Source organism: Gallus gallus, chromosome 19 (assembly GCF_016699485.2).
Source record: "Gallus gallus isolate bGalGal1 chromosome 19, bGalGal1.mat.broiler.GRCg7b, whole genome shotgun sequence".
Classification (NCBI taxonomy): Eukaryota; Metazoa; Chordata; class Aves; order Galliformes; family Phasianidae; genus Gallus; species Gallus gallus.
Genome location: NC_052550.1, coordinates 6462733 through 6475647, shown reverse-complemented (window position 1 = coordinate 6475647; position 12915 = coordinate 6462733). Strand labels below are relative to the sequence as shown.

The following is a 12915-nucleotide window of genomic DNA, read 5'->3' as shown; positions in this document are numbered from 1 at the left end:
GGTCTGTTGCAAAAGATGGATAAAATCTTTGTGGACTCCTAATTGCACCTTTAGCCTCCTGGTGAGTAAGGCAAATGGGAGTGAGGGCTCCCACTGTATAAATAGCACCTTCCGCAGGCTTGGAAGCAGCTCAGGCTGGAGGGCAACAACACAAGGGCTCTATCAGGGATCCCTGCCGAGTTCAGGAAGTTGTGCTGCTTATTCCTAAAATGATTAGAAAGAAAAACCTCGGTGTAAAGATTCTTATGGCACAGAAAGGGCAGAGAGGCCTTAGTGCGGAGTCACATGCCATTCCCATTCACAGCTAAAGCCCCGCTGCCCCAGGCAAACACAGAGCCTGTCAGCGTCCTGCAGCTCACCGTGCAGAGATGGGACCAAAATAGCTTCACAACTTCACAACGCCACTAAAAATAGCTTGCAGGTCAGCTCCTTTCTTAAAGGTAGTGGTGATATGGGAGAGCGCTCCTGCTGCTGTTCAGTGCAGGTGGAGCTGGGTAAACAAGGGGAAAAGCTGCTCCCACCATCCTCAGGGGTTTAATCTGTTGTGTGTGTGAGCCTGGCTGTGGAGAGGAGCCTCAGCCAGGTTTGGCAGTGCCTGATTTGCAATGCTACGGGAAGCAAATGTAGGTTAGGAGAGGTTTGCCTTGCCTGCAGCCGCCTGTGCTGCCGAGGGAGCTGCGCTGCAGCAGGCGGTGCTGGCAAGGATTTCCTTTGTGCTACAGCTTTCATGCCTAGTGATTTTATGGGGCTGAAAGGGAGGGAGGAGGTGACAAAACGGTGAAAACCTGAGGCCAGGTCGTTGCTGTCAGATGGGGACGGAGTCCTGCAGCAGTCAGAGGTGACAGAACACACTGATGCTGCTACTAAGAAGCTCGAGAGAAATGTGACTGAGTGATACAGTGCGCATGTGCCTATGGAGAAAGGAGGCTATCTGTGAGCTCTAGCAGTGCTTTTCTCTGCCCAGCAACATCTCTGCTTCTTTCCTACGTTCTGCTTAAGCAGCTGTTCTGCATTTATGATCTGATCTGCACGCTGAGTCAACGTCGCTGTAACGACATGGATGGAGGGCAGAGGTCCGCAGGTTTGCTTTGAGGAAGCCCCATAAACAGGGTAATAGCACCAGAGTTACTGTTCTCTCGAACTAAAGGGAGAGAAAGTAAGCTGCCAATCAAAAAGAACATCTCGTGGCACAGGCAGATGTTTCTGATGGCGATGCCGGAGCCAGCAGAACCCCTGCAGCAGCGCAGCCCCATGGTGCTGGAGGCCCTTCCAGACTGGAGGTGTGGCGGTGGTCTGCATGTCAGCAGAGCAGTCCCAGCAGCGTTCAGCATGGATGAGGTGAGGGATGTTCACAGAGCCCCCGTCACCCACTAGCTAGCCAGGAGCAGCAGAAAAGCACACCGCAGGGCTGCCGTCTGTGGCTGCAATCTGCAGAACGCAGTGCTGTGCCTTGCATTCTCCATCCTTCTAGGTATTGAACGCATCCCTGTGCCTCTGGGGGGCAACGTGGCTTCTGCTGACGTGTGAACGCTCTGCTTGGCAGCCTGGTGCGGCACATCACAGCTCAGATGGGTTCTCCCAGGCGGCTGTGCAGCACAGAACTAATACATGGAATACAGGTACAGTTAATGCACGCAGGGGCAGTGGGAGGCAGTGCTGGCTTTGTTTGCAGTGTTGTTTTGGGCTGCGGCCTCAATTCGTGCCCTGTGAGACGTGGTGGCCTGGCTGCAGTGTTCTGGGTGCAGTTCTCTGTAGCTGTGTCCCTACCCGTGCACCAGCTTTCAAGGCCTGTAGCTTCTTAAAGCAAAGTGCTGCTAACAAGGAAGCACAAGATGGAAGCCAGCGTCCTCAAAGTGATTGATTTAAAAACAAAGACTGCTTCCCCACGATGATAAGCTGCTTGCTATGTATGGGGCATGACCCAATAGTTCCTTCACTTCTTAGTTCACCTGTCCTGGGATGACCCCGCTCCCTCCTCAGTCTCTGTGCAGCCATCACCTAACAGCTGCGGTTTGCAAGGCGCAGCCTGCTGCTGATGTCAGCTGTCTCCGTTTTATGGTAGCTCTTTGCTCTGCCTGCGTTATAAAGTACATTTGTGATAGGGGGAGAGAGGCACAAGAGAGTGAAAGCCATGCGCCGGGGCGTGCAGTGGCCAAGTGATGGCAGGGTCTGTTCCCTCTGCAGTCTCTGATAGGGATGAGGCATGCAAGAAATCCCAGTGTGATGAGCCTGCTAGGGGACATTGCTTTGGTAAGCGGTGTTTTATATCAAAACCAGTTTGAACTGGGGGTGAAGAGTTGAGGTATTGCACGTCATCTTCTGATCCGTGCCTCACAGATACCTAAATATATTGGCTTTTTGTCTTGCTGACCCAGCACCTGGGTTCATCAGAGCACTGTTCCTGTTCTGCAGCTGCCCTCTGTTCTCTCTCTCCAGCACTAGGTGTCCTCGAGGTGCAGCAGGACTTTGCCTTTTTTAGTATAATCCAAGGGCATGAACTCAGGGAACGTTTCCACATCAGGTTCCAGCTGATAGAGACGAGCCCGGGGGGTGTTTACAGGTCTTCAGCCCAACTCGCTCTTCCAGCATCGTGCTGCACTGTAAAGGTTTACATTCACCTGCCTAGGAAGATAAGAGAGAGCGGTGGGGAGCCAGCTTGCGCTGTCGGCGGGTGCTGGATGGCTGTGGGAGCTCCTGCCGGGTCATTACCCAGACCTTTAGCACAGTCATTCTGAGCACTGCAATCCAGCTCTGCCCGCAGCCTGCCCTGCCAGAGCTGCTCCCCGGGCTGCCCTGCCCCGCTTGCAAATGGAGCTCCTCACCCTCTGCCTCTTTGCAAATGAGTTGCATAGGTCCTGGGAGGAGGAGGCAGCTCAGCGGCTCGCCTGTCCCACCCCTCATAAAGGCTCCTTGCTGCTCAGGGTTTCATTTGCCACGTGAATAGCGTGGGCATCAGAGGCGGTTGTTTCCCTCGATGCTCAGCCTGCTGCCAACAGGAGGCCGTTTCCCAGGGGGAGGGCAAGCTGTGGATGCGGTGGGCGGTCAGCTGGGCACGGGGGGTCAGGTGCAGCGATCAGCTCTGGCACAGCAGCACGCTGCCACGGGCAGAACGCACCCAGACCGGCTCCGCTCTGATAGCGCGGCTCTCCCCACGCTGCTGTCCCTGCAGCCCGCTGTGGGCTCGGGTCCCCCCTCGCCTGTGCTGACACGGCCGCAGCAACCCATCCCTCGCACCCCACGCTGCTCGCCTGCGTCTCGGTGCGAGGCAAACCCTCCCAAAGCAAACAGCGGTTGCTGCCGTCTGCACCGACTCAGCTGCGCTGAAGGCAGCGGTCGGAGCGAAGTGCAGCTCGGAGAAGGCTGTGGGGAAGAGCGTGTTGCGTGGCACGTGGCGGGGCAGGAAACGCGCTGCAGCGGGCGATGCTTTATCAGGGCAGCCCACCCAGAAGCCGTTCATCTCCCTGCAGCTGCAGACCTGCGGCTGAGAGCGCTGGGGGCTTTCTCCCAGGGAGGCGAGAGGAACCTGGGCTATCACGAGGAAACAAGCGCCCGCCCCGTGCCCCCTCTCAGGAAGCAGGGCCCCCTTCCAGCCCGCCGTGTGAGGGGCTCGCAGATAAGGAGGGGCAGGAAACCTGCCGGGCTTTGCTTCTTTAAGCAAATATTTCCCACAGGCTCAGCACCGTGAGTCAGCACTGCCGGAGCCCAGACTTGTTTGCAGCAGCAGCGAGGCGGTGCGGGAGGTGTGGGCTGCGGGAGCCCTTCTGCCCAAACGCCATCCGGGATGAAATGGGGCTAACAGGGAGCAAAAGGCTGAACGGTAATTGCACCGGGGTCATTTGTAGGGTAAGGAGCTTCCCAGGGAGCGGAGCTTCGCAAAGAGGGTTTGCTTTATATACCGTATTGTCTCGGGTCGCCGAGGAATATATCCATATATCCCAATGTACCGGGATAAAAATAACACCTTCCCCTCCAGGTGCTCGTGGACTCGTTCTGCACCGACCTGCCAGTCTGCAGGCCCCAAAAATACAGGCACGGCCCAAAGGTTTCTATTCAGGGCCCAGCAGTGGAATAAGGAACATGAGCCGTGGGATATCCCGTGTCACCGCAGGCTGCTCAGCCTGGAAGGGGCTGGTGGCAAAGGGAGGAAACGTCAGAAACGCCATGGACTATTTTAGATCTGCAACCTCAGTTCTGCAAAGGTATTTATTTTGAAAATTCTGGTTTCCATAGCAATGTAGTGCTGCTCTCTCTCGTCTCCCTTCTATTAGCCCAATCTTCCCAGCCATTAGATAAATTATCAGTGAAGCCAAGCTTAGCGTTTTTTATCTGGAGTGATTTTTGGTCTGGCTGTTCCTCGGTGAATCAGAGGCAGGCAGGGATTGCTCACATCCTTTCCCGGGGCAGACAGGAGCTGCGCTGCAGTCTGAGCAGAGCAACGCAGAGTGCTGCTGACTGCACTTATCTATGAAGGCCTGGGCTGCTTTCCTGCTGAGTGGGGGTCTTGTATGCAGGATTCTGGTTCAGCTCCAGGTGTGCAATCCCTACTGGTGTAGTTTGCCTTTAAAGGAGGCAGCTGAAGGAGCACTTTTGGCTGCGTGAGCTGCATCCCCACCTGGGGAGCTGTGCAGAGTAAGTGCCCCACGAAGCACTGCTCCGTAACTCCGTCCCCACCAGGAGAAGGGCAGTGAAGGAAACTATGTGGGAGAACAAGTGTGGCACTGTGCACCAGATTCCGAGATAAGGAAGTAGGGCAAAAGATGAGGTCAGAGCGAGCTTCTTACCCCGCCTTGTGTCACGGAATAACCAGAGTACCTCTTGTGAATTGGAGCACACATCCAGGAAGGTGGGGATGCAAAAAGCCCGCAGTGAACCCGCTGTGTGTGCAGCTACCATTGCTTGGCCTGCCAGTCGTGGCTCTCCTCCGCCCCTCCTGAACCCCTCCCTGCCCAGGCACAGCCATGGCTGTCTCGGCTCACGGCTGCTCTCAGTATTTGGTGCTGTTATGGGTAGGCACAGCCCCTCGCTCCCTTGGAGCTCTCCAGGTGTTGGGCACCTTGCAGGAACCTCCCCTAAGCCCCACGAGGCAGAGTGTGGCTTGTGCCCTGAGACCGATGGATGATCACCCTTCTAGAAGCTCACCTTGTAGATGTTAACATTTACTTTCAGCTGAGTGATACCCATCCTTTCAGAACCCTAATAACGCCTTGCTCCGAATGTCTGTGAACTCTGCTTCATGCAGAGCACTACGAGGAGGCTGCTTATCATTTAAGTTGCTATTTGCCCACCCTCCGTGTTCCAGTAACTGCAAAGAAGGTGAGCAGAAGTTCTCAGCCTGCGGGCTCTGGGCTCTGCCTCCTGCTGTACCTTCACTGCAGACCTCCCACCCTTCAGTGTTGCTCCTGAAAAGGGCTCCTCTCAATCCCTACTCTTGTAGTCAACCGTGGTTGTTCTGGACCCACATCATGAACATAAGAACTCCAATACTCACCTGCCAGGTTTGGGTTCTGCCATGGCCGGACATGTTTAGGTTGGGGACCTTAAGTCCAAGCAGAAATATTTCACCTTCTGCATGCTGGATGCATACGTACCCACTGCATCTTTCTCTTTACAAGTCCCTGCTTCAAAGCAAGTGCCTGGTATCCAAACGCAACGAGAACACCAAACAAATGGCCAGCACCCACCTGACTGCCGTGTTGTGTAACGAGACGAAAAGTCCTTGGGATTTGTGGATTGAGCTTTTCCCGTTGGTCTTCCAGAGGTCAAAGTCCGCCGCCAGCAGCAATCCGTGTGCTGGGCTCCTAAAGGAGCACCACGGGTTTGTGCTGCTCCTGTGAGCCCTGCGCTCATCCTAAAAGGCAGCACTGCTCGGAGGTGCTCACCCCAATAGCACCGGGTTGTGCTGTGCCATGGCTGGGTCCCAAGAGCTGGGGTTTGTGGAGTCTCCTTTCCCACTGTCTGTACCTACAGTGACTGGGATGCCTCTCAGTGCTGAGCCTTAAGGGGGAGGTGGGCACAAGAAGTCCTTTTCTTTCCATGGATGAAGAAATCTTCTCCACGGATGAATTTTCTGATGTCAGCCTCAGCTCACCCTGAACATTCAATGCAAACCGAATGTGGTGTCGTAAAAAAGCCTTCGGGAGGAAATTATCCTTAGCAGTTATCCTTACCCATCACTGGGATAAGCTTGGAAGTTGAACTGTGTCTGCACACGACTTCCAAACTCCCCTCACCTCCAGGGGCTCTTCCTCCCCATTTCCATAGCAGCCCATCTGTTCCTCACTGCCCTCACACTGCAGCTGCGAACGGCGCTCTCTGCACAGCCCCACTTCGGAGCTTTGCAAAACAACCTTTGCAGTTGCAGAGCTCGAAGTTACGGCTGTGCCCGGTGGCTGCTCAGTGTGGCAATGCTCGGCCATGGCAGCGGAGTTCCAAGCAAAATCACCTCTTCCTTTGCAGGACAGCCTGCTGATGTGCCACGCTCAGCGAGCAGCGGGGAGGAACCCCACGGCAGGAAGAGAGGTTTGCAAGTTTCCCTTTCCCATAGAGCACATCCCAAACTGCTGCACGACAGCATGCTGTGCAGTGCTGTGCTGCGTGGTGTCCTGTCAGCCTGCTGGGAGGACACGGAGTGCTCCAGCAGTGGGCAATGTGGGAGCAGGCTGTGAGCTGCACAGCCCAGCATACAGCACGGTGTGAGGCTGGAACTCCCAGTGCCCTCAGCACGTCTCCGTGCTGCGTCCCTGGCTGTGCAGCTAGGCCTGGAGGGCCCGGGGCTGTGAGCTCATGGGTTTCTATTTATGCTTTCATCTGGTTTTGCCTGCTTTGGACGGTTAACGTAACGCACACGCAGGGTGGTGCTTCAAGGAGACAAACAGTTGCTTCATCTCCCTGTACAGACAGCCCTCTGCCCTTTGCGTTTCGATTCCCGGTGTCTGTGTGTGTGGAGGTGATTTGTCCATAATTGTTTGCTTTCTCCGGAGTCCTTTGAAGCGCCTGTCTCCCAACCGGTCCCCTCTTAAGAATAAATGCTTCCAAGCCGCCAATAACACGTGAGCCATGATTACAGCCCGGCTCCTCGCTGAGGGCCGTGAGGTCACCGAGGCAGCGCAGTGGGAACGGTTTTGCCTTCTGTGTGTGGGGTTGGGCAGAAGGACCCCCTGTGCTGCAGTGAGGGGCGGGGAGGGCTCTGTGTGGTGCTGGGGGGGCTCTCCGGGCACCGCGGCCTTTTCTTTTTGCTTTATTGCCATACCGAGTATTTATATGGGGGAAGGAAGCGGTGTTTAAGGACGGTCTGTGCCCTCAGTGTGCCCCTTTGGAGGGCGTTACGATGGGCTTTAATTCCCTCAGCCCGTTTTCTTGCCCTTCTTGCCTCCTGTCTGCTGCAGGAGGTAAAGCCTCGCTGCGCACTGCCCGCGTGGGGCTCTCCATCCCACCAGCCAAAACGTGGGCTCTCTGTTGGGTCTCTCCATCCCAAGTGTGTCCCTCTGGGACTCCCCACCCCTCCGCCCTGCCAACAGAGCGCGCCGCCTCCTCACCCCGAATCCCACCGCCCCGTCGGGTGTCCGTGAGCAATTGGGGGTCCGCGCTGCGCCACGGGGCCGCGCCGGGCAGCGCCGGGGCAGGGATAAGGGCTGGGATCGCTGTGCTGAATGCAGGGGAAGCACCGCACAGCCCTGGGGATCCGCCACCCGGACGGGGACGTCCCGCCGTGGGCTCGGACGGCCGCAGACATCAGCGGGCTGTGCGGGATGGAGCTGCAGACGGAGGGCAGAGGCCGCGGGGCGCTGCCGTGCGGAGCCCGACGCTCCTCGGGGGTCCCTCCCATGCCGGGACGCGCCGCGATTCCGCGCTGGAAGCCGTAGGGAAGCACGCGTTTGCACGCTGCGCCTTCCCGCAGCCCGCTCGGCTCATCGCCCTCCTCCGCCGTTCCCCCCAAACCTCCCCCGTTTCTTCGGGAATCGCCCAGAAGCACCGCCGGTCCCACCGCACCGCTCCCCCCAACCCCCCCCTCTCCCCCTCCGCCCCCCCCCCTCCCCGGGGCCGCCCCTCTCCCGGCTCTCCGCTTCCCGTTCCGCTGCTCCGTGTCGCTGCGGGGCGGGGCGCGGGGCGGCGCCGCTCTCTGATTGCAGCGCTGCCTCTCGCAGCCCTCCCCCACCGCCTCCCCCGCGCCACCCGGAGCCGCGTCCCCGCTCCGCCGCACGGCCCAGCAGCGAGAGAGCGCCCAGCCCGGCCCGGCCCCGCTCAGCCTCTTCCCCCCCTCCCCCCTCCCCCAATGGAGGAGCAGCCCCCCCACCACCCGCACCACCACCACCACCCGCACCACCACCACCACCACCACCCGCACCACCGCCACTTCTGCTATTACCCGCAGAGCGCCTTCCTGCCGCCGCCCGACGGCCGGGCCCAGCCCAAAGCGACGCTCCGCCACCCGGAGGGGCCCAAGCGGAGAACAGGTGCGGGGCGGGGGGCGGCGGGCGTCCCCTTGGCGGGGCGGCGGCGGGGCCTTCCTCGTCCTCGTCCTCCTCCGCCGCCGCCGCCGCCTCCCCCGGCCCGGCTGGAAGCTTCTCCGCCGCGCTGGGGCCGCTTCCTGTCCGCCATGTTGGAGCCGGCGCGGCTGCGGGCGGCGCGGGGCACGTGGGGCTGCGGAGCGGTGCGGGGCGCGGGGCGGGGGGGGGGGCGCGCCGGGACCGGTGGGGGGGTGGGGGGTGGAGAGGGGGAGGAGGGGGTGCGGAGGGCGCGGCCCGAAAGCCCGCAGCGCGCGGGGCGGCGCGGCGGTACCCCTCGTGGGGCGGTGAGAGCCGCCGCGGAGGGGGGCGGGGGGGGCCGGGCCGGGCCTGCACTGCACCGCACCGCACCGCGCGGGGCTGCCCGCCGCGCCCGGACGTGACCCCCCTCACCGCCCCCCCCCCCCCCCCCAAATCCCGCACCGCGCCGCCCCGTCCGTTTTCACGCCCGTTTCTCGGCGCCCCCCCCGGCCCCGGCTGTTGGTTCGGGGAGCAAACGGAGGCGGCCTCCGTTTCTCCGGAGTTGAAGGTGCTGACACGCCGGGCGGCCCCGCCGCGCTGCTCCCACGGGCCGCGATGGTCGCGTGGCCGCAGCTCGGCGCGGGGCGATGGCGGAGCCCGCGGGCACTGCCGCACGCACGGCCCGACCCGACCCGACCCGGCGTGGCGCTGCGCGTCGCCGTCCGTCCCGTGCGGTGCAGCCCCGCTGCCGTCCCGTTCCGCCGTGCGGTCCGTAACCACGTGCGGCGCTGCCCTTCCGAGCCCTCCCGGCGGTGCGGGCCGCGCCGTCCCTCCGAGGATTCCCGTATTCCTCAAACCCGGAGCGGCGACGTCTGCCGCGCGTCTGAGGCTCCGGGACGGGAAGATGAGAACCCCCCAACCCAGCAGTGACCAAAGCGTTCGTCCCCAAACTGCAGCGCAGCCCGCGCTGCCCCTGGGCTGCCCCGCGCCCCCCCCCCCCCCCCAGCGCTGCTGCTCCCCGTGCTGGAGGTGCCGTGGGCCCGGCCTGGCGCTGCAGGGCCAGAATCCCAGCAGCTCCCTGCTGGCGGAGCAGCCCCTCTTGAAGCATCCTGGGAATTTCCTCCCTCTGACCTGGAAATGGTCGCTGATGAAATCACTCTCCGGATTGCGAGCGGGTCGTAGGGCCGTCCGCTTTCCTCTCCCCTTTCCTCTCCTCTCATCCCTGTTTCCTCCCGCTTCGTTTTGTTCCGTGTGTTGAACAACGCGGTGCCATCTCAGGGCTGTCCGTGGCTCAGTGGCGCTCGGCTCTTTTTGGGGGTTCCCAGCTCTGTACATGGATGGCGGTGCCATGGATCGGCAAGCGATGGGACAAGGGGGAATGGCTTGGAGATGAGACGGGGGAGGTTTAGGTTGGATATCAGGAAGAAGTTTCTCACCCAGATGGTGGTGACGCACTGAACAGGTTGCCCAAGGAGGTGTGGATGCCCCATCCCTGCAGGCATTCAAGGCCAGGCTGGATGTGGCTCTGGGCAGCCTGGGCTGCTGTTGGTGACCCTGCACATAGCAGGGGGTTGGAGCTGATGGGCACTGTGGGCCTTTGCAACCCAGGCCATCCCGCGGTTCTGTGATGGCTGTATGGAGGGCTGATGTTTTCCTACCTCGGAACGCCTTGAGGAAATGGGACGCAGCTTTTTGCACGCAGAAGTTTAACGCTGCACGTTCTGATCTTTGCTCTTTTGTCTCTTCTCGGTTCCTTCCAGGCTATGGAGAGCTGAACGGTAACGCGGGGGACAGAGAGGTGTCGTTGAAGGCTCTGTGCTCGGAGGAGACCGCCAGCCCCACGTCCAGGGTGCCCAATGGCAGCCAGCAGCTCGCAGACGCTAATGTGACCCCGAAGCCGTCGGTGAAGGGCAGCTCCCTGGGGAAAGCCGCGATCAAACCCAAGAACTTCGTCCAGAAGAATAGCATGGACAAAAAGAATGAGAAGCCCTACGACAGCAAAGCGAGGGAGGGTCAGCCTGCAGACAAACAGGACGGGCTGTCCGTTCCCAACGGCGTGGTGAGCGGCGGTGCCGCCTACATCACCAACGGCTTCGTGGGCAAAGGGGCCGACAACGATGGGAGCGGCTCCGAGAGCGGCTACACCACCCCAAAGAAACGGAAGGGCCGCCGCAACAGCGCCAAGGGCTGCGAGAGCTTGAACCTGGTGCAGGACAAAGCGGTGCAGCAGGAGGTCGGCACGGCCCTGAAACAGGAACTGGAGAGTTTCAAGCCCGATTATAGCGAGCAAAAGGGGAACCGGATCGAAAGTACGAAGCCCGTTTGGAAATACGAGGCGGGGGGCGGCGGGGCGGGCCGGGGGAGGCCCGGGCTCAGCGATGTGCAGAGGAAGAACTCGGATGCCAAAGCTGGGATCGGCGGCAAGAAGTTTGATGAGCGGCCCAAAGGGAAGCACGCTTCGCCGGCCGCGTCCAAGGAGGACTCGTGGACCTTATTTAAACCGCCCCCGGTTTTCCCAGTGGACAATAGCAGCGCTAAAATCGTTCCCAAAATAAGTTATGCAAGCAAAGTTAAGGAAAACCTCAACAAAGCGGCTCAGCCCCCGTCTGCGTCTTCATCGTCGTCGTCGTCGTCTTCGTCATCTGCCGGGGAGGCTCAGCCCGCGCCGGCCGGCCGGCTGTCCCAGGTCCCCATGTCTGCTATGAAGTCCGTCACTTCTGCCGGCTTTTCCAACGGGCCCCTCCTGGCCGGGGCGGACGGCGCCGCGTACCCCCCGGGCGCTCAGCCTCTGCTCGCCTCCGCCGCTGCCGCCGTCCCTCCCGCCCCCGCGGACGCGGTGCCCCCGGACGTCGGCGCGGCCCCGGCGGCTGCGGAGCAGAAGAAATCCAACCTTTTCATCTACCCTTCCGATATGCAAACGGCGCTGCTGGGTACGGCTCAAGTGGATTTCCCGTCGCAGGCCAATCAGCAGAACCTGGGAGATATCTTCCAGAACCAGTGGGGTTTGTCGTTCATCAACGAGCCCAGCGCCGGCCCCGAGGCCGCGGCGGGGAAATCTGCCGATAACCCGTCGATGGAAGTGACGTTTCAGGGGGAATACCCCGCCGCCTCGGGCTCGCACGGTGCCGAAGCCGTTCCCTCGGGAGCCGAGCAGCCCGCGTTCCCCAAGGCGTACGAGCTGGACAAACGGACTAACCCATCCCCAGCACTCAGCGCCGCCCCAAAGCCTGGGACTGCTGGGGAGGGCGGCGGTGCAGCCCCGGAGCCGCATCACCCCGGCGAGCTGCAAAAGGCAGACGCCGGCAGCCAAGGTGCTTTAGTGTTTCTTTCAAAAGACTATGAAGTAGAGAACCCTCTGGCCTCTCCCACGAACAATTTGTTAAGCTCCGCCAAAGAACAGGGGTACCAGAGAGGCCTAGAAAGGAAAGATAGCTGGGGTTCTTTTGACCTGAGTGCTGCTGTTAAATATCACACTAAAGGTAATGGCTTCGCTCGCTGCCGAAGGGCGTGCTCTGTTCTCTTGTGCTGCTTTTCCCCTCTGTCGGTGCAATGCAATAACGTGATCTCTCTCTTACAGCGCTTCTGGTTGTTTTGGAAAGGAGCCTTTGGTTGCCTGTACCAAACGGCGGCCACAGCCTGGGGAAGGGCCTTGAAAAGCTGTTTCGTTTCTCCTTTGCGACGGGCAGTTGGTTGGGCTGCTGGTCGGCTGCTGGTCTGTTCTCCTTTTAGTCCTTACGGACCACACAGGTCTCCCTGAGCGCCGGCAGGGATGGATGTGTGGGCTCTGCTCTGCCGCAGCTCCCCCGGCACCCATAGGGCTGTGTGCTGCAGCTGCTCCCCGGGGCGATGGGGCCGTGAGATCGTGGCTTTAAAGGAGGGCAGTTATTCCCGTGCGTCCCTCCCTTCTCACGGTGTGATCAATTTCTTGCTTTTATTTATTTTTGTAGCCCCCCCCCCCACCTTTCCCCCATCCTTCTAAAAGTATGGTGGCGGCAGCGCAGCAAATCTCCGCCTCTCATCTCTTCTGTAAGCTGCAGATTGAATTTCCTCCCTCCCTTTGTAGGGCGCATCTTTCAGATGGTGTTACTGCTTTCACGGAGCCCCTTTGTAGTCCTTTCAGGCTGCAGCGACTGAAGTACAGCGCGGATGCAGCAAACAGGGCAGAGCGAAGCCTGCAGGGTGCTTTCCTTTCTGCTTCACCCCTGGTCCCAGCCCCGCAGGCCGGGGCTCTCACCTGCTGCTCCTGGCGCGGTGTTAGGGAGCCGAGGTTCCCTGCTCCACTTCTCTTATTAAGTTTGCTGCTTTATCGACGCTTTGGTTCGCCTCTGTTAGTCTGCCTGCACTTTGCTGTGCAGAAGCAGCCCTGTCTCTCCCCTTCTTGCTTGCTCGCTGCGTGAAAGACCCCAGTAAAACAATAGTAACAACAGGAAAATAAAGAACACTCCCTTCC

At 60.1% G+C, this 12915-nt stretch overlaps 1 protein-coding gene across 32 annotated transcripts in view; it reads left to right on the top strand.

Moving 5' to 3' along the window:
- NUFIP2 (NUFIP2, FMR1 interacting protein 2) overlaps positions 1 to 12915 on the top strand; it is a 33533-nt gene that overhangs the window by 8643 nt on the left and 11975 nt on the right. For 18 of the 32 annotated variants that reach the window (XM_046902657.1, XM_046902659.1, XM_046902651.1 and 15 more), the window contains 7 exons: positions 2 to 61; positions 1003 to 1338; positions 1472 to 1619; positions 3672 to 3817; positions 3974 to 4199; positions 6457 to 6519; positions 10226 to 11944. In XM_046902657.1, the coding sequence (XP_046758613.1) occupies positions 10432 to 11944 (1513 nt within the window). In that variant the 5' untranslated portion in view covers positions 2 to 61; positions 1003 to 1338; positions 1472 to 1619; ... (2 more) ...; positions 6457 to 6519; positions 10226 to 10431. Of the gene's footprint in view, position 1; positions 62 to 304; positions 1339 to 1471; positions 1620 to 3671; positions 3818 to 3973; positions 6520 to 8170; positions 8454 to 10225; positions 11945 to 12915 lie in introns of those variants that run through there. The other 14 variants (XM_046902664.1, XM_040650437.2, XM_046902663.1 and 11 more) reach the window with 10 other exon arrangements.